General features: G+C 33.2%; 1 protein-coding gene across 4 annotated transcripts in view; it reads right to left on the bottom strand.

Moving 5' to 3' along the window:
• The window catches only part of LOC118180813 (epoxide hydrolase 1-like), a 52842-nt gene extending 31593 nt beyond the window's left edge, over positions 1 to 21249 (bottom strand). Inside the window, exons 1-3 of one of the 4 annotated variants that reach the window (XM_085823066.1) lie at positions 20888 to 21249; positions 11220 to 11452; positions 8289 to 8593 (exon numbers count right to left, since the gene is read on the bottom strand). In XM_085823066.1, coding sequence (XP_085679192.1) covers positions 8289 to 8593; positions 11220 to 11367 — 453 coding nt within the window. In that variant the 5' untranslated portion in view covers positions 11368 to 11452; positions 20888 to 21249. Of the gene's footprint in view, positions 1 to 8288; positions 8594 to 11219; positions 11453 to 20297; positions 20768 to 20887 lie in introns of those variants that run through there. The other 3 variants (XM_085823065.1, XM_085823067.1, XM_085823068.1) reach the window with 3 other exon arrangements.
• Positions 21250 to 26790: the final 5541 nt, after the last annotated feature.

Raw genomic sequence — 26790 nt, forward strand, 5'->3', positions numbered from 1 at the left:
CTTGTGGAATTTAAGATGGCTTGTGTTTATTTTCATACCTAACTATAAGCAACACGAAAGGAAATAACTTGCTTACTCTGAAGTATAAGTTAGCTATAGCAGCCTATTTGACACAAAATTAAGAATATGGCTTAGGCAAGAAGCTGTACTATAGTTTCCAAGCCTAGGCATTATTGCCCATCGAAGGGGACTGAGGAGATTATTAGGAACATTGTTAGTCCTAGAGGCATCCAGCTGCAAGTCGGCAATAAGAACACGCTTAGAAAATTTGATTTCGTAAAACATATTTCGAACTGAACATCTAAATATTTACTAATTTGTACAAATATTACAGTCACGTAAAACTTCAAGAATCATACTAAGCGATTACAGTTTACTTTTCATACGTGTTGGTCCAAATTGCACGTAGTCTCATTTTCTTAATCTAAAAGAACGAAGTTACCTTGGATCTCCTTGTCGGTCTAATATTCTGGTAATATGACGACAAATAAACGTATTTGTGTTTTTAAAATCCGTTGTAGACAAGGAGAAAGGTCCACTTATATACCATTGCGCGTGCTGTGGCAGGATTCTCATTTTTTTGTCCTGTATATTACTGTAAATGTTTTGAGAAGTTTTTAATTGTTACTATTTTGTTCAGCGTTACTTTAATTAATAATTTGATGCAGTACAAATGCAATAAACACTTAAATGTTGTGTGCAAGAAGGCGAACTTCCAAAATGGAACACTGAATCAAAAAATGTTCGAAAACTTATGAGATATACAATCACTATAAAAGTATAGTTCAATAGTCAGAACGCTATTGTTTTTCAGCCATTAATTATTATTAGTCTATCATTTAAAATGAAGGACATTTGATCAGGTATTGCCAGCTATTTGATATATTCCACTAATCGTAATACAGGCACTCATAAATTATTTCCTTTCAAGTATGAAGTCAAGTTGCAAGAGCTCATACCCTCTCGTAGCATCCTTTTTTGTTCGATCTTGCAAACTTTGTTTTATATCTTCTAGCATGGATGACCTTTATGCACGCTCATGCATAAAGGTCTAATGCTAAAATTTTTCCATTAGTTCCGGAGATAATCGACTTAAAGGGAAAATTCTTTTAATTTTTAAAACAAAGGGAGAAAACTGACTTACTGCAAGACTTAAATCTCTATACTGTAAATTTTCCTTAAAATTTGACATTTCAGGCAGATTAGGATCTGTAATCAACATTTTGGGCTGCTTTAAACGAAATTAGGTTGCGACAGTTCAGTTTAACTAACCGGTTATTTTAAGGTTTTTTTGCATGATTACTGTCCGTTCGTACTTAGTGTAAATTTTAAGTGGTAAGCGTCTGAACATGAATGAGACTTAATCAACGCTGTTTAAGCGAGAAAAGTGAGCAGAGTTTGGAAACTGAATTAGCTGATTTATTGAATGGCTGAATAATGAACCTTGCCTGTGTTGAAGATTTCCAATGGAATAGCTGGCTAGGTTGTAAGCTGTAACTGAAATAAAAAAGCTTGATTACTCACTAGGAAAATTACGGTTCCTATTAGTTTAAATCGACTGTGAATTCATCGAGCTTAAATGTTATTCTACAAGTCACTTTAAACTAATAGAATCCAAAATTTATTTGCGGATAATCACAGGTTTATATTTCAATTCTAGCTTATCATTTTGCCAGCTAGCTATTCCGCTGGAGATTTTCAACACAAGATTTACAATCAGCCCTTCGCCAAAACAGCTAATTCAATTTCTAAACTTGTAAGAATCTTAAGTTTTACTAACGTTTATTTTATTTTAAATCTTTACTATCACTTCTTATTTTCTACTTCCGCCCAGAATTAAAAGCTTTAACTTATTTATGCAAATTTGTCTGGCGAACGCCAAGTACTTAAGTTGTGGCTTTTTGCCAAGCAAGAGAGAGGAAGGAGTTAGTAGAAGCAGGCCGCTTGCCTTAGCAGTTTTTACTCGGTTGCTGGTTGCCTTCCATGATAGAGGTTTAATCCTCTTAATAATTTTAAACGTATTGTAGTGTTAACAGTTCTCTGTACTACATACGGCTTCCTGTTAATATACGGCCAATCTTCCACGTAGGCCCTTGTTTATTATTCCAAAGTTAAGTTAAAGTTTAGTTAATATTTTTATATTCTTACGTTCAGACCACAAGTGGTTGGTCTCTGTATTCCGAAGTCCGGAAACCATTGTAAAGAGTGAAAAATAAAGGGTTTCGTATACCCTTCCTGTGTATCTTGTCTACTTCCCACATTTATTGAACATAGCTTTAGTAAGCTCCCTGTTCCGAGTCAGGTTCTTGAATGTTCCCAAAGCAAGTAAGAAGGAACATAGAACCTGATAGTGGCGCCCGACGAAGAAGAATAACCATGGCCGAATTTCAAGAAGAACCTGTGCTGCCTGCAGAAGCGGCTCAGAATCCAGAAATGCCAGCTGCCGCCCTGGAAGGATTTGGTTACATCGTCCAGACCATGCGCGCAGCGATGAAACTAGAAGCAACATTTAATGGAAACTCACCGGTAACCAGTTTTTTGGAAAAACTAGATGACCACTTCATGATGTATCCCGTGCATGAGTTCCAAAATGTCACCTTAGCTACCAGCGCTTTGAGGGGCCAAGCGCTTAATTGGTTCAAATGCATAGGCAGAAGTCTCTTGGGTCAAGCGGGAAGTCCCACCTATACTTATGAAAATTTCAAGACTGCCTTAGTAAAAGCCTTCCCTGTCGTAAGGGATCGTGCGAAATTAGAAGCGGAACTTTTCAGCATATACCAGAAACCAATTGAAAATCTCTCAAGCTTTATTTTAAGAAAAATTCACGTCTTCAAACTCTTGTATGGAAACCGTCCGGATCCTGAGATAATTCGAGTGATTTTGCCGAGGTTACTTCCCCAAGTACAAGACTTTATTGAATTAAGGAATCCGACTACACTGGAAAAGTTATTTGTGTGTGTATTTAATTACGGCAAAGCCTCTAGGGCTATCTGCCTAAGGGGAGGGATGCCTTCGTGGAGGTCTTGCTAAGGGAAACTGGCTCGCATACACGTTACAGAAGGGGAAAACCACGAAAACACCCAAGCAGCCAGCCCGTTCGCGGGATTCGAACCTCGGACCGAACTACCAGTGTTCAGCGACTTTACCGCTCGGCCGCAGGTGGGCGGAAAAGTTATTTGAGCTAGCTATCCAGTTTGAAAGTAGAAGAACGGCGGACATTGAAAGAAGACGCCAGTATGAACAACGAAGCCAATTTGGTGCGCCAAGACCTCAGCAAAGTCAAGAACACGGTTACGGAAGCAAAGCGAATCAGTGGGCAAGGAAACCCGAGCATCCAAAAACAGCCGGCGAACGTCGACAGTTCAATAGCAATCCAGGAAAAAAGTCTCAAGGCCAGTGGAAAAAGAAGGAAAGCATGGAAAGAAAAAAAGATTTAAACTAAAACGGATTTCTGCTGACGGGAGGGTGCGGAAATCCGAAGGCCAAGAAAACCCCTCTTCCTTCAAGTTAAATACAGTAATGGTGAAAAATTTGACTCTTCCTAAGATTGAAGTGTTGGTGAATAACATCCCAGCCACCACACTCCTGGATATAGGCGCACAGTGTTCCTGTGTGGCAGAAGATTTTTTTAGGAAGTATTTTCGGAAATACCGCATATATAATTCGGATAATATGACCGTGTTAGCTGCGCAGGGAGAAAGATGTAAGTGCATAGGTAAATTACCGCTATACGTTCGTATCAAGGACGAACAAGTACAAATTATGTTTTTTATAGTAAAGAATCTGCAAGCACATATTATCTTAGGTATAGATTTTCTTTCAGAGGCAGAAGCAACGCTGGATTTTAATGAAGCGTCCCTTAAGCTGACGATGAAACCAGTTTGTGCAGAAAAGGCTGAACCGCCAATGTTAAACCTTGACCACCTGTCTAAGGAAGAGCAACAAAGAATCCGACAAGTGGTAAGTGAATTTGCTTCGTTATTTAGTGATATTCCAGGAATTACTCAAGTTACTAACCATAGTATTGACACCGGAGATTCAATGCCAGTTCGTCACAAAGCATACCGGTATGATAAGAATAAAGAAAAAATTATAGAATGGCACATTAGAGATATGTTACGGAAAAAGATCATAACGCCCATCTCAAGTAGTTATGCTAGCCCGGTGGTTTTATGTAAGAAAAACAATGACTATCCATTAACACATCCAAAAGGTGGCTTTTCGCGATTGACTATCGTAAATTAAACTCCATAACTAAATATCCGGTTTATCCGTTACCTATTATTGAAGAAATTCTAAGGAACATAACGTCTACCAAATACATGACGACTTTAGACTTAACGACTGGTTATTTTCAAATAGGGGTTAGACCGGAGGACGTGCCTAAGACTGCTTTTATAACGAAGTCTGGCACTTAAGCATTCCTGCGTATGCCGTTTGGCCTTTCAGGGGCACCGGCAACATTTCAGCGATGTATGGACATTGTGCTAAGGCCTGTTCTTGGAAAGTCCACATTTATCTATTTAGACGATATCATTATTACTAGTGATAATCTGGACCAACATGTACAGGATTTAAGACAGGTGTTTTCATTAATAAATTAGGCCAGTCTAAAAGTTAATGTCGAAAAGTGCAAATTTGCAGGCCCTGAATTAAAATACTTAGGTTACAAAATATCTCAGAAAGGAATCGAGACAGACGAATCAAAAATAATCGTTGTGCAAAAGTATCCGCCGCCAAATACGGCGAAGAAGCTCTCTTCTTTTCTAGGACTTTGTTCATATTATAGGTCCTTTATAAAAGATTTTGCAGCTATTGCTGAACCGTTGTTAAAATTAAAAAGGAAAAAGGCAAGAATCTCGTGGACGGCCGAAGCCAATAGTGCTTTCGAAAAATTAAAGCAAGCATTAACGCAAGCCCCTGTGTTGACATTTCCTGAAAAGGATGAGAATTTAAAAATTTCAGCGGATGCTTCGGATTATGCGGTAGGAGCGGTACTTTCGCAAAATCAGCAGCCCGTGCATTTTTTAGTCGAACTTTAAATCAAACACAAAGAAATTATTCCGCGACTGAGAGAGAGGCACTTGGAGTTCTGTTAGCAGTGCAAAAGTCTATTTTGGAAGAGCGCCAATAACAGTGTATTCTGATCATGCGGCGGTAACTATATTGTACTCAGGGAAAAACTTATCCCCAAGGTTAATAAGATGGGCACTTAAGCTACAAGAATATAATCTGGTAATCAAGCATTCCCCCGGAAAGGAAAATATCGTAGCAGATGCCCTATTCAGAATAAAAATAGATGAAGAAGGTAATACTGTAAAGGTGGCAATGCTGACAGCATGTACAATAAATTCCCGAGAAACTGTAATAACCGAACTGAGTAAGGATCCTGAGTTTAGAAACATTTATAAGTATTTAAAGGATCCTGAAAATTTTAGCCACCAAGATATTGTGGCGATAAGAAATAGGGCAGCCCATTACGAACTAATAGATGGTCTATTATTTTATACAAAAACTACAAATTCCAACAACGAATTTCGACCTGTTATCCCAGCTAGTCTTAGATTAAATATCCTGCAGGAGCTCCATGACAGCCCTTTAGCTTCTCATGCTGGTATTCGAAAAACTATCCAACGCGTACGCGAGGCAGTCTACTTTCCTGAACTGCAAAAGTTAACAAGGGCGTATGTCCAGTCCTGCCCAACATGTCAAGCAGTTAATTATATTAATTTCCGCCCGGCCGGGTTTATAAATAGTATTAAATCCGATTTTCCAAATGAAATAATTGGCGTCGATTTATTGGGCCCTTTCCCAAAAAGTCACTTAAATAAAAGTCGCTATCTCCTTGTTATGGTTGATCATTTTAGTAAGTGGACCGAAATTGTTCCCTTAAAACGAGCCTCCGCGAAATTAGTTACTGATTCTATTTTAAATAAATATATTTTAAAATACGGGGCGCCCCTAAAAGTTATATCGGATAATGGTCCTCAATTTGTAAGTAATATATTTGAAGACATGTCCCAAAAACTGGGCATACGTCATTTAAAAATGGTCCCGTATCGGCCGCAATCAAATATAGCGTAACGGGTCAATAGAAATATAGTGAAAGTTATCCGTAGTTATGTTAAAAATTTTCATAAAAGCTGGGATAACTATGTCAATGAATTTGCTTTCGCCCTTAGGACCGCAAAACATGATACAACGGGCAAAACTCCTGCTGAGGTATTTTTAGGCAGAAAGATTATAACGCCGTTAGATAAATTATTTTATGTTCAACAAAGAGCCCCAGAATTTAAAATGGGTGATATAGAAAAATTAATTAAAGAAGCAAAAAAGAACACTGAAGTAGCACAAAGAAAACAGAAGCTCTATTATGATATGAAACGACGGGGAGTAACTTATAAAGTAGGAGATGAAGTATTAAAAATTAAGCATTCACTTTCTTCAGCACCAGAAGATAAAACCGCCAAATTTTTTCCACGATTTGAAGGCCCATATGTCGTAGAAAAAATATCCCACTCTGTAGTGGTGTTAAAAGCCAGGAATGGTGAAACATGCTCCGCAAACATTGACCAGATAAAACCCTACTATGACCGTAATAAAATGTAAATATTTAAAGATCTTTTGCAGGATCCGGCACGGCAGGCACTGCAGGCACAAGCTCCAGAGGTGGAACAACGACAAGCACAAGGACAAGCCATTAGGAGGCAGGAGCAATTGAAAAGAAAGTTTCCCCGTTGGAAAATTGAAGGTAACAAGAAAAAGAAGCCGTTCCACAGACCAGAAAAGAGAGCGCACGACCACCCCCAGAATGAAGAAGGGAGAAGTACGACGAATGCAAAGAGAGCCAGGAGAAATAACGGCAACTATAACCCGGCTCCCAAACGGAAGATCTACTCATCGGACAGGACTCTACGCAGCAAATGTCGCCGAATTGCGGAAGGACCACCACCGGCGGAGGAAAAGATACAAGGAAAATTTGAACAGCCAACAACGAGATCCAAGCAGGAACGAGAGAGAAGTGTCCCGGTTCCGCCAAGACCAGCGGCCATCAAACGGCCAAGACCACAGGCAGAGGCGAAAAAGAAGGTATTCAAGGGTGACCGAACTGGAGGGAAAAGAAAGCTCCTAGAGGAAGACACTGAAGGGCGAGCCCGCACAAGAAGGAGGATAAATCAAACACGAATCTTCGCTACCTTCCAGGACTGGGCAGAGAAAAGAATGTCCGAATATCACAAAGATAAGTAAAATTTTATGTTACTTTGCAAACTTAAGTTAATCTTTCATTCTTACTGCAAGTTGCAGATTTCAAGACGTTTTACCTCATGTGAGGTCTACCTTTATCGCCAAAAAGGCGAGAAATGAGTTGTTACCTATTTTGGTATTATGTTTTTCAATTACTCGCGAGTAATTTTGGTATTATGTTTTTCAATTACTCGCGAGTAATATTTTTATTACATGCAAGACTGATGCAGTGATCAAAGTTTACATGATGTACGATAATCAATCCAAATTCACTATACTACAAGGTTTGTTCTTAAGGTCCAGAAATCTTTGAGGTGTGATGTCACTACTCACACCCTCAAAAGCCACATCGCTCACAATCTGATCCAAAGCAAATACTGTCTTGAGAAATTATAATATAATTGTGTCTTAATTTCTCCCACGTCAGTAAGTGAAATGACGTCAATGAACTCGAATCTTGAGAAGAGCTACTGACCTGGTGCCAGCTGAAAACATCGCTGACGGAAAAAAAAAAAAAAAAAAAAAAAATGCAAGGCGATAATAACGTCGAACAAAACAATCGTGGGAGAAAAGCAAGTAGAAAACATTGCAGTTCTAAACTGACCTTGGCATAACTATCATTAACTGCTAAAGTAGAAGCACTTGGATAGGAAACGACAAGCATTGAGGAAATATTAGAAGTGTAACGTCAGTGACATAAAAAGTTCAAAGAATTCTAATATTGGCCATCATAATAGAGGAAAAGGAATCGTTGCCAATTTTTGAATATTTTGCTGGAAAACAATACTTTTATTGGAAATATATCCAATATGCAATGGAAGTGTAAACTCTGCACCAGAAGCAGATATAGATGATATGGGAAAGAATGTCGCAGGAAGTTACCTTTGACTGCGTATGTCCTAGCCTAAATTCTCGAAGCTTTTCATAATGTATGCTTACAGTATGGATGTCTACGGTAATTTTCTGTGATACTTATGATGGACAGCCTATACGGCTGTATCGTAACCATATCGTTTGAGACCAGTTCGCAAATACGAATTTACCTTCTTTTCTTCTTCTTTAGTGGGTTTCACGTGCATGAAATGGATGTCAAGTCCTTCGATGCGTGTCTTGAAATGCTGAAATTTGTTCAGTTTTTCTTCTTCTTTCTCCCAATTGTATTTGCTTTTCCAATATTCTACTACTTCTCGAAGATAATTGGGATTGAAGCCATCTAAAAACATGGATTCTTCCAGAGGGTCTTCGAATCGAGTACGCTCTAATCTCATCTTCAGATCATTCAGCACGTCATTTGAGACTTGAATCTTAAATGGACGAATAGATGTGTCTTCCAGATACCTTTTAGCTTCTGTAACGATAAAAATTTGTTTAAGTTTTCCTAAATGAAGCGAATACAGTATCTGTTCTGCAAATTCACAGGAAAACTAAGGCGTATGTTAAACTTCAAAATTTTTACATGTGCATGACTGATCAAAAGGTTTTAATGTAATTGAAGGTGCGCTAGAAGCAAAAAAACTGTGTTTATTTATTGTTTTTTATTACTATATTTTATGGGAGCTAAGAAAGTGAGTAAAGTTTCCTATTGATTTTTGTGATACTATTATATTAAGGTTTCTCAAATTTACTCATATTTTGCCTTTCAGTTTTACTCTGTTATCCATTTCTCTTTTCATTTCGCGTTCTCATTCTACAGTGCTATGCATAAAGAGTTAAATATGAGAAAAGTTAAGAACACTTAAAGCTATGCTAACTGATCTATCTGGACATTCCATAATAAAAAGGTATAATTATAATATAAATCTGCTATTGAAAACTTACTATGGTTGTGGACTTATTTTTATATTGTGGACTCACTGACATCAAGAGATTGTAAAAAACATTTCATTGTGAAGGAATTTTGATCCATCTGGACAAGAAGATATGGTGGTAATCCGATGTGTCATCAAACAATATTTCACTAAAATAGTGTCTGTTGCTGATATAAATAGGAATAATTTGGCTTTGGCGGAGTAAATAGTTAAACAAAAGTTTATGATTCTAAATAGGATTTGCTAAGCCAGAGCTACAAACACTTGTATTCCCTTTATGTTTTAGTCAATTCCTGAATTATTGTGCATATTTACGTCAGATGGATTACAAAGAAATAGATATCTTAACTGTTTTTGCTAGTGAGCCTAATATGGGTAAACCTGTTCACCGGTCATTGGCCCCCAAAAAAGAGCCTGAAATTAATATTCCCCATGAATTAATATTGTTTCAAATTATTATTTAACTAAATAACATGCATTAATGTAGTCCGCATATGACATATGTGTTACAAAAGCTTTCATAAGTTTAAAATCTGATATAAATTTTTTAGGCAGTAAACTTACATGTTTTCTAATACAACATTAGCGTTACAACAAATAAAATTTAAGATTAGCCCTACTTTGTTGTTGAAAATTACTTTTTATACCCCTGCCGTATTGAAATTCGACGACTGCTGGATTTTTAATAAATCCAGAAACATTACAATTGCAGTAGTCGTGGATTAATTATCATTCAAGTTACAATAGTCTTCAATTACTTGAACGAAGACATAAGAAAATAAAAGCTATCAAATGAGATACATTCCAATGATCTCAAATTATTTTTTGTCTTTAATGAATATGTGTCTACTTTTTAAAAGGGATTTTTAAATTAAAATATTTAATTCTGTATGTAAGTGAAGAATTTTCTGAATATTTTCGCAAATGTTCAAAATGGCAGCCGTCATTCACAAAAAAAATGGCCGTCAGACGAGGCATGACACTCTACGCAGCTTCAAAAAGGTTTCAGCTATGTTGGCGAATAGCTTCTTTAAATGCGACCAATAATATCGGTCAATCTTTGTGCACGTGAAACTTCAGGCAGTTCTAAAACCAAAAGTCACAACATGTAAGGTCTGCAGACTTCGGTGACCATTCGTGCAGAAGAAACGACTGAGGACATGGACATCGTCATATGTCAATCGCAGCAGTTGTTGGCAGGACCGGTGCAGAGGCAGTCCATCCTGTATAAATTGACTGAAAAGCATTTGCCTGTCTTGGTAGGCAGGCAATTGCTTTCCATTCCATTCATGACTGATGGACGTTTAGAACTCCCAGTGTAGCGTTAAGTGTTGACATATATTTTTCAGTATATCAATATTCAGTTTGTTTACTTAAATGGCTTTTCAAAACTTTTTTCTGTCTTATTATTAACGTTGTGTGCGTTTACTTTATTTATTAAATATAACGTTCTTCGAGAATATTGCATATAAAATTCAGTTCAACAGCAAAATCGCAAATTATTTAAAAACAGCATATCTTTTAGAATTTCCGGTAGACAATCTCACCTGCTGGAGATAAATTTTTTTTTTTTTTTTTTTTTTCGTACAGTATTGCCACTGCTCATTTTGAAATCTCTTAAGTTTGTTAATCAAAAATTCATTAGAGTTTTACAAAACATAAAATAATAAAACAAATCCGAAATTTAAAACAGCTTCCATATGCTCGTGTTCGGATGGAGGACTACATTATTCAAAATATGATGGCTCTAGGTGCCTTCGTGTTTTCATAATGCGAGAGATAAACATACATTCATGCAAATTCTCCATTATTAATTTCTCTTCTTACACCGTTTATTACAGTGAACCAACGCAAAATCCCATTTCGAGACTAATAGGCCATTTTGGGCTAATAATAAAACTTAAATCTAATAAACCTTTTTCTTCAAAACTTTCACTCATATTTTTAATCTATTTATTACCTTAAGATATTTATATGAAATCATGTGTATTATTATTATAGTGAAGCTGAATATGATAGAGAGAAAAGAACGGTAATCGATGAAGAAAAGTATGTTTTAATAGGAATTGATGCAAGAAAAAGTTGGCAATACCTGATATAAAACATTAAGAAATCTTCCTTATTACAGGGAAACTAAATAAAAGATAAATAAGATTCGTTACGTACCATCACTAGGCAGCGAACTAAGATCCTTGCCGTACCATCTTTCTTTGTATCCTTCGTGGTCTTTCTTGTCCTTGGGGAACAAAAGTCTGTATAGGAACAGCAATGTCACCAAGAGGGTGGATCCACTCACAATGAGAGCGAAAATCATCCTTGGAAAATCCAAAATGCAGAAGCCCGGAAGTCGCTTACCAATTGCACAAAGATGAGATCACAACACAACAACCTCGACGTTTCTGGTAAATTTGGGGAAAAAAAATCAAAACTGCACAAGGAATTCTTTCTCTTAGAATTTCAAATTCTTAAATTAACGCTATATGTGTTTCCTAAGACTGCTTATCATTTCGTGAATAAATTTACAAAATCGTGCTATTTGGTCTAAAATATCTGCCATCAATGTACACTGCGGAAAAAAAGAAAAAAAAAAAGGGGGCAGTTCTGTATCTCCCTTTTTACTGCGCCGATTGACGAAATTCAAATTGCGTTTTTCATATCTTGAAAGCACGACTTAGGATATGTATTAGATTTATACATAGCCAATTATTCTAACAGAGGTATCTTTATACAAAGTCGGACTTTTTCTGAAATAACATACCAATTTTTTTTCCATATTTCGATTCTGCGACTCAAATTAGACACAGATATTAATTTTTTGAATTTTTGGTGAGAAATTTAAGGAGAAATTTAAAAATTTATCTTGTCGGATTTTTTTTCCAGTTTGCGTCAAGAATAATTCAATTGGCGAAACTCTTAATTTATAGTAACCTATTTACTTACCTTATTTTTCATTGATGCACGAGAGGAAAAAAAGTTTAATAAAGGGCGTAAACCACATTTTCGTTATTATCGCTTATATTAAATACGCCAAATTTCAAAACGCGCCAAAATGTAAATTCACGTATATCATAGGAAATTTTGAATAAAATACCCTAATTTTTTGCAAATATGCTTAGAAATACACCTACTTTAAGATGATGTTAAAAATTTTATAGGTTATAATTCAAAATATTTTTAGAAAAATTTATAAAAAATATTTAAAATACAGATTTTTAAAATAAATAATAAAAATATGGGAATTATATTTGGATTAAGCCTATAATTTCGAATTCTGGATGAGGAAATCAAGTAAGTTTAATAAAAAAACAGATATTAAAAAATATATATGAAATTCTATTAACATTGAGGAGCTAAAATTTTGAGAGCTAATTTTTAAAAAACTACTTGTGCGATTTTTACAAAACTTGGTAGTTTAGCATACGTTGAGTCGTAGAATCGAATGACATCCGTACTAAAAATGCCCCATAGAAACCAGTAAAACTTTTTATGGTACCCATAAGATTTTATGGGTTTTTATTGACTTTTACTGGTTTCTGTTGGCCTCTGTGGGTTTTTTTTTACTGGTTTCAAAATGACCCATAGAAACCAGTAAAACTTTCTACTGGTACCTATAGAATTTTTGATGGTCTCTATTGACTTTTACTGGTTTCTATTGATCTTTGTGGGTTTTTCTTACTGGTATCAATTGACACCCATACAACCAACATTCAATGGCAGAACTTTGTACTGGTTTGTATAGGTTTATATTGACTTTTGCTGGTTTTCTTACTGGTATCAATATAATAATAAATCTTCTGTTGGTTTATATGGGTTGGTGCTATTTTTTTATCTGACGTTAATATACTTCTTGTAAACAATAAAATTAACAGAATGAAAATATGATCTCTTTAAGACCACCAGAGTAACCTGTAAACGCAGGTGGTCGTTTTAGAGAGGGTTTTTACTAAATATGCTATTTTTTTATTTATTTTTTTTCGGAAACAATAACAGTAATCATATACACCACACACAACGAGGTCTCTCCAAGGCGACCAGCCGCAAATAAAAATTCATCTTTGCAAGTGGTCGCCTTAGAGAGGTGATGCTCAATACCAATAGATACTCACGTTCTCAGAGATACGTTTATCTTTTAGAGGTGTTCGTCTTAGGGAGATTGCATCTACGGAATGAATCTCTCTAAGGCGACCAGACACACTTGCAGAATTTTCTTTGTGAATGGTCGCCTTATAGAGGGAATATTCAATACCAAAGTATACTTATGTTTTCAGAAATACTGGTTTCTTTCAGAGGCGGTCGTCTTAGGGAGGTGGTTTTTGCTACGAGTTGGTTCTCTGAATACACACACATAAGCACTTACATTTCTGATATTACAAATAAACACCGGTATCAACCAACATCTTTTTAACGCGAACAAGTTCATTCACAATCGCAAAACTTTCCTCCTTGTTAACGCTGACGTGAAGAAAAAAATTCCCCCTCCCTCTCCCATTCTCAGAAGTTTCCCAAACAAGCAATATGGCGCCGCTCTAGTTATTGTTGTGTGATGGTGGTGTTATTTTCTTCGTGGTTGTAGTAATGCAATATATTATTTACTAGGATTTACTGTATTACAAATTTTACTATGTTTTACTGTTTAGAAATTAGTAATAAATAATAAAATACCAGCACTGACTATGAATATACCACTAAAGCCATGCACGTGTAATCGCGTCTAATGTTTGAGAGAACGTTGCTGATAACTGACTAGTTGTGAAATGGAGTTTGTGAGCGTGAAATTGATTTTCCATCTTTACTTTTATCCTGAAAAACAATGTGCTTAAAGACTGAAAAGTGATAATTTCAGGCTTGATAATTTGTTTCAGTGTGCAGATGCAGAAATGTAGTTTTTGCATTCTACTGAAACTGTATTTTGGAAAATTTATTTTTTTGATTACAGTTTAGAAATACTTTTTTAAAGCTTGTTCATGTAGATGCTTTATCATTTGAATATTATGTACTAATAAATTTGAGCATACCTTACTTAAAAATGATCTTGCATGATTCAATTTTCAATTTTTCGACTAATGTGATGTGGCCGAGCAAAAAAAAATGTTTTTTATGTTTTAAAAAATGTACTAATTATATTTCGCGATTAAAAAAGGTAAGTTTTATTAATGAAATAAACATTGAAGTATTTAATGTGTTTATTACTTATTGAATGGGGTAGACAAGACATACAAGCTTAAGGAATCTTTTTTCCACTACTAAAATTATGTGAAAATTTAGATGATCATAGTAGCTTACATTGTTTTTTCTTTTTGGTCTATTTTTCTTTACAAGTATGAGACTAGAACCACATTTTTACATTAAATATTTTGTGCTATTTTGTTAAAACACATATAATCATTTTTATGCATACTTTAATTTTCATTATTATTAGTTTGATGAAGAAAATTTCAAATGTGTTTTTCATAAATTGCTTTTGAAATAGAAATAGATTTGTGAATAAGATTTATGTAATATTAAATGTACTAGTCTTGGGAGTATAAAAAGTGAATTATTTATTTGAAAAAAATTACATTTAGTTGAAACCTCATATAGTGGTTATTTTCTTAAATGACCACCTCTGATAATGGCACATTTGTCAGGACAATAATTAAATAACAGGACTTAAAAATCATTCATAGTTTTGTCAGGCTACAGGAAACTCGCATTATCTCGAATTGTGGAGTTGATTGTTTTAGGAACGTTTTGCTGTATAATCAATTGACTTCGGTGTAGTAATTTTTACGTGGGTATGAATTTTGCAGAAGTAATTGAAAGTTTTTACGAGACATTTAAAACCAAAGCTTTTCGGATCATGAGTCTTATAAGGGCACTGTTATAGCATTGCTTTCAAATATAGTTAGAGTAATATTTAAACATTATTTTCGGAATCACTTACTTCCACAGGGAATCCGGTTGTTCTCTGCGGATGAAAACCCATATAAATAAATCTTCTGTACAGCCTTATACAAATGCAGTTAAAATTACTGTCATTACAATTAAGCGAATATAGCCACGTTTGTTTACAAAAAGTTATTATTGCTAAATACTGCACTATATCAATTTCATTTAGCATTGTAATTTCAGAAAATGCTCAGCATGAGGTATTTTTATATTATATAATCTACTGTCAAAAACAATAGCTACCTTTTCAGTACTTTAAATTTTACTATTGAGAATTTTTATGGTTCAAAATATTATTTCTATACATTATTTCAAGTATTCTTTCTACAATAGAAATCTAAATAACTTGCACCTAAAACACTGACTCAAATTTATTCCAATAATGCATCGCTTTAATTAAATTTATGTTCCCTTAAGATGATATATGAAAAACCTTGTGTAATAATAAATTATTAATATATATAGGTAAATAGTATTTTTATATATTTTTTCGGGTAAAGTGCAGAATCGCCCACTATTTATTTGGCACTTTGTACAAAAGTAAAAGGAATTGGATTTTTGTCAATTTTCTTTTGACTTTTAAAGTGAAAATAGGTTGATGTGTACATGAATAAAGTCAAAGGAGTGCACAATGGCATTTTTGTGCAATTCTGAGATATTTTTTTAAGTGAAAATAGGTCGATGTGTACGTGGATACCGAGTATGTGCAATTCTTAAAAACACGCCAAGCAGTGGGCGATTCTACACTTCCCCATTTTTCTATAGGAATTTAGTTTCATTAAATTAGTTATTTAGTATAATTATGTGTATATGAGTATATTCATACTTATTCACATAGATGGAATTTTTACAGTACGAAAGTTTATCTTTTTTACATCAAGAACTACATATACTATAAATACCCATTATGTTATAGATTTTATTTATATAAAATCTGTGGAAGATTATATAGCACTAAAAGTGAGACACGGAATAAAACATTATACGCTATGAGATATTTTCTTAATTCCCGAACTGTGCGTTGAGAATTGGTATTTGTTGAAACTTGTAAATTTTTTTAAATTCATTTTGTTACAATATAATTTATTGTATTTTGGGTACTATTAAGTTTATTATATGTTATCTTCATGTTTCATTTATCTTTTGAGAGATACAGGTAACATTCAAAGTATTGTAATAAGGGGTCGACACAGTGTTTGTATATTATTATTTCTTCACTACATTATATTCTTGGATTCATCCTTTCTTCCACGCAAAACATCTATGTGTATGCATGTCATAATAAGCTGCAGGGTGTTACTATCATTGGTAAGCGAGCTTTAAGGGGATAGCAAGTATGCTAAATTTGAACTCTATGTTAAGTTTCTAATTTGTAAGTCTCGTATTCTTTTTGCTTGCTTGTTAATAATGTTTCTCTTCCTGAAAATTTGGGTTTCTTCTAGTTTTGTTTTTTAATTTGGTTTAGTGCATTGTAGGTAACTTAAAATTTAAGCAGATGCTAGAAAGTACCATCTTTTGGCAATACATTTCTCATTAGGTATCAAATTGTTAAACAAGCTGATGTGATTAAATACAATTGTTTAATTTCCCAATTAAAGAACTGAAATACAAATATATGCAGTGAGGTACAGTACTATATGTATATATTTATAATGAAATCAATAATATATATACAGTCAAAGTAATGATTCGCAACCATCAAATGAAATGATATTATATATATATGTAATAGATTCTGTAGTCGAATACAAGCAGCTGAATCCGTAATGAACAGCAAGAATTTTGATGGCTTAGAGATGTTGAAACTCCAATCCACAATGAATAAGAAATTTGGCAGTCGAGGTAGATTTAATTCAACTTTTCTTTCAGCAAATATGTTGCAGCTACAAATAAGTTGGCACATTATTTATGCCTATTCCAAAAATTAACATTTTTGATAAATGTGTAGTAAGAGCAGACAGACTGCAATCCAGCTAATACAAAGCGTAAAAAGCAAATGCGTTACGTTAAGGGTGAAATCTTAATTCAGACCGAGTTAATTTTGGTTCTCGATGCATTTTTACTCGTCTTTGATAGTTAATACTGTAAAATTACTATTGGCTGTTTGAGTTTTAGTTTCTTTTACAACATCAAATTATGTAAGAGTCATATGACATGAATTAATCTTCAAATGATGCAGTGCAGAAAGAATAGAGAAGGAAAATTAATTTTACGCTGCTAATTTAATCTTTTGAATATTCCTTATTTTTCTTACATATATATATATGTACATATATCATTCGATGGTTGTGAATCATGACTTTGGTTATTATCTTTCTATTCATTTTATTTTCAGAATTATATAAAGGTAGTTTAAAATTTTGTAAAGAGAATTTATACAAATATTTTGTAATATGTTTATAGATATTGACGTGCATTAAGAAGGACGCGCTCGTAGGCTTCTAGATATTTTAAAATTTTTATTTATTCGCATTGAGTTTTATTTAAAATTACTTTACATGCTTTCTCCGCACTTTAGTTCTGTACATTTCATCAGTGCTAATTATGTACTTCTGCTGGTTTATGTTTTTATGGAAATTTGATTTACAGTTCTATTTTTGTGTATTGTTTTTTATAGGGATTCTGTATGTGGATACCCGTTCTATGTACGATTCTATGTATGGATACTCCACTATGGTATAATGCTATTGGTTCTGTTTATGGGTTTTGTGCAGCGATTTTTCCAAGAGGTACCTTTATTGGTCTGTGGATTTTTGTGTAGTGGTTTTTACAGGATTTGGCGTATGGGTGCCTGTATAGGTGTACATGCTTTTGTTTACTGGTTTTTACAAGGCATAGACCTACGGAATATCCATTTTTTTAATGGAAATTTGGCCAATGGATATGCATATAAAGTTTTGATTTTTGGCTATGGGTTTTTACTGGGATTTTGTTTATAGTGCCTACAGTTCTACAGAGATTTGGCCTACTCGTAACCATACAGTCGTACGGGTTTCCGTTTACAGGTTTTTTACGGGTATTTCGCCTACAGGTACCTATACAGCCGTGCAGGTTTCTTTCTATGGGTTTTTACGGGTATTCGGCCTATGGGTACCCGTACAAACGTACAGGTTTCTTTTTATGGGTTTTTACGGGTATTTGGCCTACGGGGGTACCCGTACAACCATACGGGTTTCTTTCTATGAGTTTTACGGGGATTTGGCCTACGGGTACCCACAGAGCTGTACGGGTACCCGTAGGCTAATTCCCCGTAAAAAAATTTTATGTGTTTCTACGGGGCATTTTTAGCAGGGATGTCATTTCAGAAAAAGTCCGATTTTGATTCTGTGTCAAAATACCTATATTAAAACAATACTATATATAAATCTAATACATATCCAAGTCACGCTTTCGAGACATTAAAAACTTATAATTTCAGAAAAAAAAAAAAAAAAAAAAAAAAACTTTTTCTTTATGTCAGCAGAAACATTCATTAAAGGGAACACGATTGTTGCAATTTCAGTGGAACCAGAAAAGTAATCGTAGAGGTCCGGAGGGCCCCACTCTTAATTTCCTGAAGAAAATTTAGTGAAAAAAGTTATTTTAAAATGTATAAAAATTTCAAATGCTGCTCAACTACATTTTAGTATCAATATTTTATTCAGAAAATGAATCAGTGTTTTAATTATATATTTCATTTACACAGCAATGTGCAACAAGTTTAAAATCATATTTATAATATTAGCATGATAAAAATTAGTAAGTTTTACGCAGTGCAGTATATGTCAAAGCATTTAAGTAATAAATGGTGCTTACGGATTCTTTCTACTGCCCAACCGAGAATAGTGGTTAGCGATGTTGACTGCCGTACCCAGGTTCGAATCCTGGAGAAGGCGTGGATGTTTGTAAACGTATAGTGTCTGTGTGGCATGACAGCCCTCTAAATATGCAAGCCGAAAGTCCTCTCAGAAGGCTAGTGGTAAGGAAAGAGGAGTGGAAAACCCTCGGACCCGTCCCCCCCCGGTGCTTTTCATCAAAATTGGGGGTGGAACTGAGCAAAGTCATATTGTCACCTGTATGGTTTTCAAGGTTCTTAACAATGACAGGTGCAATTTTGCACTTCTTGTCACGATAAATTTACTTTCTGATGTCACTATCAGGCAAATGAGGTAAGTAACAACAACAACGACAGATTCTTTCTTCTTTTCGTCCGTAAGTTCTTAAGACATAAATGTGAGTTACATATTTCAGTTATCTTGTACATGGTCTCACGTATTAACTGAAAATAATAATGCTTCTTCGAGGTGTTAAAAATGTAATGCCAGACATTATACGTTGGGTACGGAAAAAATTTCAAGTTCTGCATGGAAAAAAAATAACATACCAATTTTTATGGAAAAAAAATAACATACCAATTTTTATGGAAAAAAAATAACATACCAATTTTTTTTCCATATTTCGATTCTGCGACTCAAATTAGACTCTTTTTCTTTATCCTCTTATCGTTAACTAATCTGTCAACTGTTATCTGCATCAAAAATATAATTTAATGGTAATAATAATAAATTTTTCTGTTAAAATTCAGATTATCATACACTTCTTCTGTTTCGCAAAAATTTTACTAAAAGATTATTTTATTTCATAGAACGTCAGACGTCTAAAATGAGTATTATGTTAATAAATTCCGGCTTACAGAAATTTGCAAACTTGACATTTCTTATTTAGAAGAACTGCAAAAGTTTCTTTTTCTAAATAAGAATCATAAAGGATATGTCATCCTCAATTTCTTTTGGAATAAGAAATATATCCAGTATGTAGGAGGATATTCGAAAAGATTTTCGGATTTTTCATTTTAAAAGAAACTATGAGAATTTTTGATGAACGCACAACATTTTAGAATATGAGCATAAAAATTTATGAGAGCTTTAAGATTCAAAAATATGCAATTTTCATTATGTTTTTCTAACGTAACAATTTTGATTTTTTCGTCACTACATTTACTACTTGAGAGTATTGTCTCTAATCCTACTTCTGTTTCATTTAGTGATAGCTAAATGCGAAAACGATTCAATTCACTTAAATTATACTAATCTAATGAGGCATATTTCGCATTAGGTAATATTTGCATGTAGCTTATTTTAGAGTAAATGAAAAGAGGATAATTATTTCTATGTTTAGCATAATATTTTCAATGCTTGCTAAATATGCTTTTAACGCCAAAACGATTCATCGTAATATCAAAAATTAATTTAATTTTTACGCCTATTTTGCTAAGGAGTGCTAATTATGAGATCCTAAAATGCTACACCAACAGTTTCAAATATAACTAATACTTACTTTTCAATTAGACTTGGTATTTTTCAGGCTCTGATGGTTTACAAATATTACACTGAAAAGGTGGAATACATAACACACCTATCCACACACCAACGGCTTGAAACTTGCCCTTCCCTCGCAATGCTTATCAGATGCAAATTGAGCAAGGTTGCCAAGCCAAAACTGGAAGTCTTTGGCGATTATGTAATGGAGCTGCTATAAAACGTTTGCGATTATCGTTTGCTAGCTCTGATAGTGGTTTCTTTTGTTTCAGAATAAATGATTTTAAATCGAATCAATTTATATAGCAATTAATATATTCCCTAAGATGGAAGGAAAATTAATCATAAAATTTATCATACTAGAGCTTCATTTGCATGAACTTTCATATGTTTAAATATCGAAACTAAAGATTCATAATTAATATTAACTTTTCTCGGTAACTCTAGTTTTGATCACTTAAAATTCTTTTCGTCTGTCCTCAGTTTTGGCTTATATAATACCAATTGCATTAATTACTGAATATTTTGTGCATAACGTGTAAAACTCAAAATAATTCAGTTCAATAGTATTGTATAAAATCTTAGAAAATAAAAGGTAAAAAGATTTACCTTTTAATCGATCTTCTTTCTAATCCAAAGGCATATCCGGGAATATTTTAATTTCATTCATCGATGCACTACTCACAGAAAGAGAGAGGCTTCTAAGATAATAAGATATTTAATTTACAATCACATCACTAACTAAAATATATATATAACACAGAAGAGAAGGATTACATGTTTCACTCAAATGTCCATCTCGAGCAAATCACGTGGTTGTCGGTGAGAGTTTCAACAAGTATAATTTAATTTTAATTTAATTAATTAATGTAATTATATTTATTTTTATTAGCCATTTTAATGTGTCCAATTTACCTATTCAATAGTATTATTTAATTTAACAAAATGTTTAATTCGGACTCATATGAAAAACTAATAGATATATTTGATATAAGAATGGATCATTGTTGCCAAGTTTATATTTCAAATAATGGACATCATACATGCTATTAGTCAGATTTTGCCTCTGAATATCACAAAAACCATTTTTGGTGTGTCAAAGTTTATAGGATATAATTTCAACACATTTGTCATCATTTTCTTTTGCTTGTACTTATTTGTCCCAGGAAACGTATTCTCTTAAGTTTCACTCAAATGCTGAAGAATAATTTTTGTTCTACTCACAGTAATATATTTAGTGCCTTTTTCTAATCCGTTCCTGTAAAGATAGTTGTGAACAAAATTAGAATCACTGGTAGGACTTAAACAGGTACCATCGCAAACTGGACTAACCGATCTGTCGGTCGAGTAAAGTAAATTCCCTTTTCTTGCAATATTGTTCAACAGAGACTGCCCGATCTTAGTCCTTTCCCATTTTTTATTTTCGTAATTGTTGATCGTAGGAATATACTTCCAGCTGCAAAAGTGTTTTAAATGGCACAACGATTCATATTTTTAAATAGAAAAAATTCTCCAGTCCAAATACTTATAGTTAGAATTTTGTAATCATTATAAAAAATAACGTGCAAAACTTTCCTTACGACAAAAACTGAACCAGGTATCTAAATTTGAAAACTGCGATATTTGATGTTATTTTGAAGTAGGCATGAAGGGTCAGTTAATAAACAAATTAGAATAGTTCAAGGTTGATTGGCCCCCCTTAAGTTTCATTTAATGATATTAATTTGTGAGTTACTAGTGTCTTTAATTATAATTTTGTTACATTTAATAAGCCTAAAGAATTTTCACACAATTTATTTATAAGTTTTCAGAATCTAAAATTATGGAATTAATAGTCTCAGGAGCTTTTATTACTTTAGAAACATAATCTAATATTCGTAAAAAATTCATCAAAGTACAAACATTTTTAATTTTACATATTAATACGAATAATATTACAAGTTAGCTACGTGCAAATACTGAAGCCTTCTAGTATTTTCTAAAATACAAATTTTGTAAGATTTCCATTTAAGGAATAAGTGAGTAAAATCTCCACTTAAAAAAATTGTATATTGGTCAATAATTTTTTACAATAATCTACCTAGAAATGTTCGCCGCATAATCTCTTGACATCAGAAATTTTTCTAAGAGATATTTTATTTTTAGTTATGTACACACATTTGGCTCTTTCTGTAAGGTCCCTGAATTTGGTTTTGAATCAAATATCTCGGTCAATTTTTGCCATACGGGAGTCAAACTTGCTGTGTTTCATTTTTTGTAACAAGTATAAAATTTTCCTAAACATAAGAATTGGGACCAGAAGAACGTGTAAAAAGTTCACAGTTTTTACAGAACTGTATTTTTAAATTAAAAAATGCCCAAACCTGAATCTACGTCATTTAAAACATTTTTGTAGCTGGAAGTATATGTCTACGACCAAGGGTCAAGGAAAATAAACGACAAGTAATATCTTTTGTGGCACGATGTATATGATACAATATTGAAACTTTTAATATTAGAAACGTCGTGAGGGAAATAATACCGAATTTCGTGAACTTTGCATGTTCGTCTCAAGAGTCACTGAAAGTGGAACTATTTTAATGACGAAATATATGAATTCTTAGTAAATAGCCTAAATTAAGCATGGAATGGAATTAACCCCGACATAATTCAAAAGTCACTTAAAAAATGTAATATGTCTGACAATGTAATCTTTGCAATAGAAGATGATTGTTTATTTATGGATCAGAGTAACAGTGATGGCGAAGATGAAAGAGAATTCGATGATTTGTTTGAATGTATAATGAGACTAACATGATGTTCATGTTATCTGATGTGAAATGTTAACCGATATTCCGTTAATATTATCCGTTATCTTCATGTTATCCGATAATGAAAATTTTATGTTAATAATGCATGTCATTTCTTTTAAATGAACAGCATTTAAGTATATGTAGAAATTTTAATTTTTGTGTGCTCATCTTTTCTTTACTTTTAAAACTCACTTTTATATCCGACTTATAACGCACACCGTAAATTTCGATATTATTTTTCGTATTAAAAGTGCCCGTTATACGCCGGGTTCCATATCTATAATCAAAGCCACAAATGGGTGCACCCGAAGTCAAGAATTTGAAAATTGAATCGCAATTTTGACTTCTGCCAAAAATGATCCAAAAAGCTTCTTTCGTTTGTGGATTGGATCTTCTTGAAGTTTTTCACATTCACAGAGATTTGTCTTATTTAAGTTAATGACCTTAATTCCAATCCAGTACTTCCTAACGCTTTTAAAATTCTATTAACTTAATTTTTCAACTTCCGTTGCTATTTGTGCCGATAGATGGCGATACAATCTCCTTTGGAAATAAATACAGTTGTGGCTATCCTTTCGTTGCAGATTTCTTTGCTCTTGATGAAGAGAGATTTCTATCTGTTTGCCCTAGAAATTGACAGAGTCTTGACTAAAAATCCATGCCAAACAATGGTTGTTGCTTTGGCTAATTTTACATCTTACATGTATTACAATAATTCTTAAAAGTAACTGTGGCCCACGGGTGCATTTCAATTCTGCATTTGTTGCAAGTACAATGTTGAAAATTTCAAGATTGTATTTGTTTAAAATTTGAGTTGACATTATTTTTAATGCCATTAAACATCAGCATCAATAACGCACCAAGAAATCTATAAATTGAGCGAACTAATTTACAGCGTGGTATAAATCTTACGTAAAGATTTGACTATTCAAATATGATTAACTTTCATTCATAACTGTCAATGAATAAATAAGTTTAGTTACGACGTAATCACTTTTTGAATATATTTTTGTGTGAATAGTTTTTTCCACTGTTGAAAATTTATAAGAAAACAAGCCAATTGACTGATGAGCCTCTAAAATCGATGCTGAAGATAATTTCTAGTGAAAGATAATTTCTTTTTTCTCTGAACAGATAGCATACAAATTAATTATGTATTTACGCACAAATTTACAATTATTTACTCATACATATGTGTACTTTTGTTTATATGTAGAAGAAAAGATTAATAAATAAGCGAAAGATATTAAATTGTCATTATTTATTCTCAAGTTTTGGGTAACTTGAGAGCTTTGATAATTTTTTTTGCTTCTAATTTAAATTAAAGTAAGTTATTCACTTATTAATTAAATATGTTAAACATGTTTGAATTATTTGAAAGAAATGTCAATTTGAAAATTTATTTAGTTGTCAAAATATTTTAATTACAAAATGTAATCAACAAAAATGTTCTTGAAGGTATCAAACTTTAGACTTAGGTAGAAAATAAATAAAAATCTAAAATATTTTCCCTTTACGTTATTATTGTTATATTTTATGTAAGTTTTGATAAATATTTATTAAGCGAAATTTAAAATTTTGTTACCTATTTTTTATTTTGGGGATAAACAAATTTTCATTTTACTAAAAAAAGCAACTATAAATAGGTAACATTATCCTAAGCTCTTTCTAACTCTATATGATGGTGTATAATATCCTTTTGAGTTTAATACCCAAGTGAAAATTTGTGATTGAACAGAAATAATATATTTGATATTTTAGTTTAATATTTTGACACTAGATGGCAGCACATATCGGCAAACTTGAATGATTTCATTCAAATGATTACACCCGACTAGTTCTTCTTCGCTTTCGAAAATGTTATTAATAAAATCGCGCAGAAATGAGGCTTGTCAAAAAAGACAGAATTTTGATTTAGGCTTTTAGCGGTATTTTACTTACATAATTGTATGTGAGATACCATTATATGCTTTCAAATACTATTACGTATCTTCTAAATAATTCTGTTTAGAAGATATGTAACAATTTAGCCAGCTTTTCGTAAAAATTGCACTTTCACATTAATTATTATTTGATACGTTATGATATATTGCCGGAAAATGTGAAACTGTCATTTTTATCTTTGTTATACATTTTTAGAAATAAAACTTAATTTTAAAGACTGCTGGAGAGGGCTGATCTTCCATTCACTGGATGTCTGAAAAAGTACTACATCCTTTGATTTATGATGCCAAAGATATAATATTAGAAATTCACTGCTTCTCGTACAGTTTAATATTTTAAGTACACTAAAAGTTTATATTCCAAAAACTTTCTTTTTAAATAAACTTTCAAACTGAGAATTCAGGTAAGATATTTTCCTTAGTAAAATTTCTTAACAGTTTAGGAGAAAGCACATCTTCAGAAAATATGATGCACATAGGCTAGGCTATGCACGTCGGTTATGAACATTTAAGAAAAATTACTATAAATATACAGTGGCTATTTGAAATATACTATGGGGAGGATGATGCTGAGATTACTTCTAACTGATGTCTATAATTAATCAGGCCCCCATTGATGTAAACATGCTGCTTTTATTTCTTGAACAATATTTTTTTTCTTTGACTTGCTTTAAAATCAGGTCTTTTTTGTAATAAATAATACCTGTTGTATACAAATTTCTAAAAACTTTACTGTGTTTAATGGCTTATTCTTCCGTAAGTCACACACACACAGATCGTATTTTATTCTCGAGTGTCAAGATGTAGAAACATCTTTTTACTCGACTTCTGATAAAAACCCTGGATGTGGGAGGGATAGACAGCAAGGCATGGGTGGCTCTTCGGTCTATGCATTAATGAGCCTGACACTCCAGAGTTGATAACTTACTCTATTTATCCGTTGGGAGCGGTTGGTATGGAGAGATTCGCTACTTTCACAGGGCTAGAAGCATACGGTGGTCCGTCAGGAGCGACAGGGACCATACAGGTATTGCCAAATTTTGACTTAAGCTGTTGTGATCGGTTGATTATGAAAACGCTTTCCTCTGGGACTTCAGATCCCTCTGGAGAGCTCTAATGTGTGGTGAAAATTTCCTGTAGGCGGCCTCGAGCTACTTGGTTCTGAAAATGAATCTCTAGAAAGGAGAACATGGTCATTTTTTAGAGCACTTTTTACTATAATGTTATTTGTTGGTTTCAAACCTCTCATATCGGCTCGCAATAGAAATCAATAATTATAAATAATATTTTTAACAAAAAACAAAGCATTAACTATCTTTTAAGTGTGAAGAAAATAATGCTTTAAAACTTTCGCTTCTTTTTAAAGGGTTTCAAACTTCGTCTTCTGATATTGAAAGATGCACAAGGATCGCAAACAGCAAATTTGAAAGTGCAAAGGCCTGCATTACCGCAGCTACATTTACTACCAATCACGGTCGATGAAACTGTTATCATAAAATCCTATGGGAGCTATTAAATCTTATAACAAACTCCCATATGAATTAGATGTTATTCAAGTTTAGCTACTCTTCAAAGGATTATTGATCTTTATCATTAAGAAAATGGGATCACAGTTAATTTTGTAGTAATACAGCTATAAATTACGAACTTTATCACAGTAGATTGTGTGATAATGATTCAGAGAAATCTTTAGTGAATTTGCTCACATGGGGTATAAAATACATAACACAGTTTAGTTCGTCAAATTTCGTAAGCATAGCTATTTTTTCTTTTCTTT

Source organism: Stegodyphus dumicola, chromosome 8 (genome assembly GCF_044657685.1).
Source record: "Stegodyphus dumicola isolate Sdum_Otavi_A_Nest chromosome 8, ASM4465768v1".
Lineage (NCBI taxonomy): Eukaryota > Metazoa > Arthropoda > Arachnida > Araneae > Eresidae > Stegodyphus > Stegodyphus dumicola.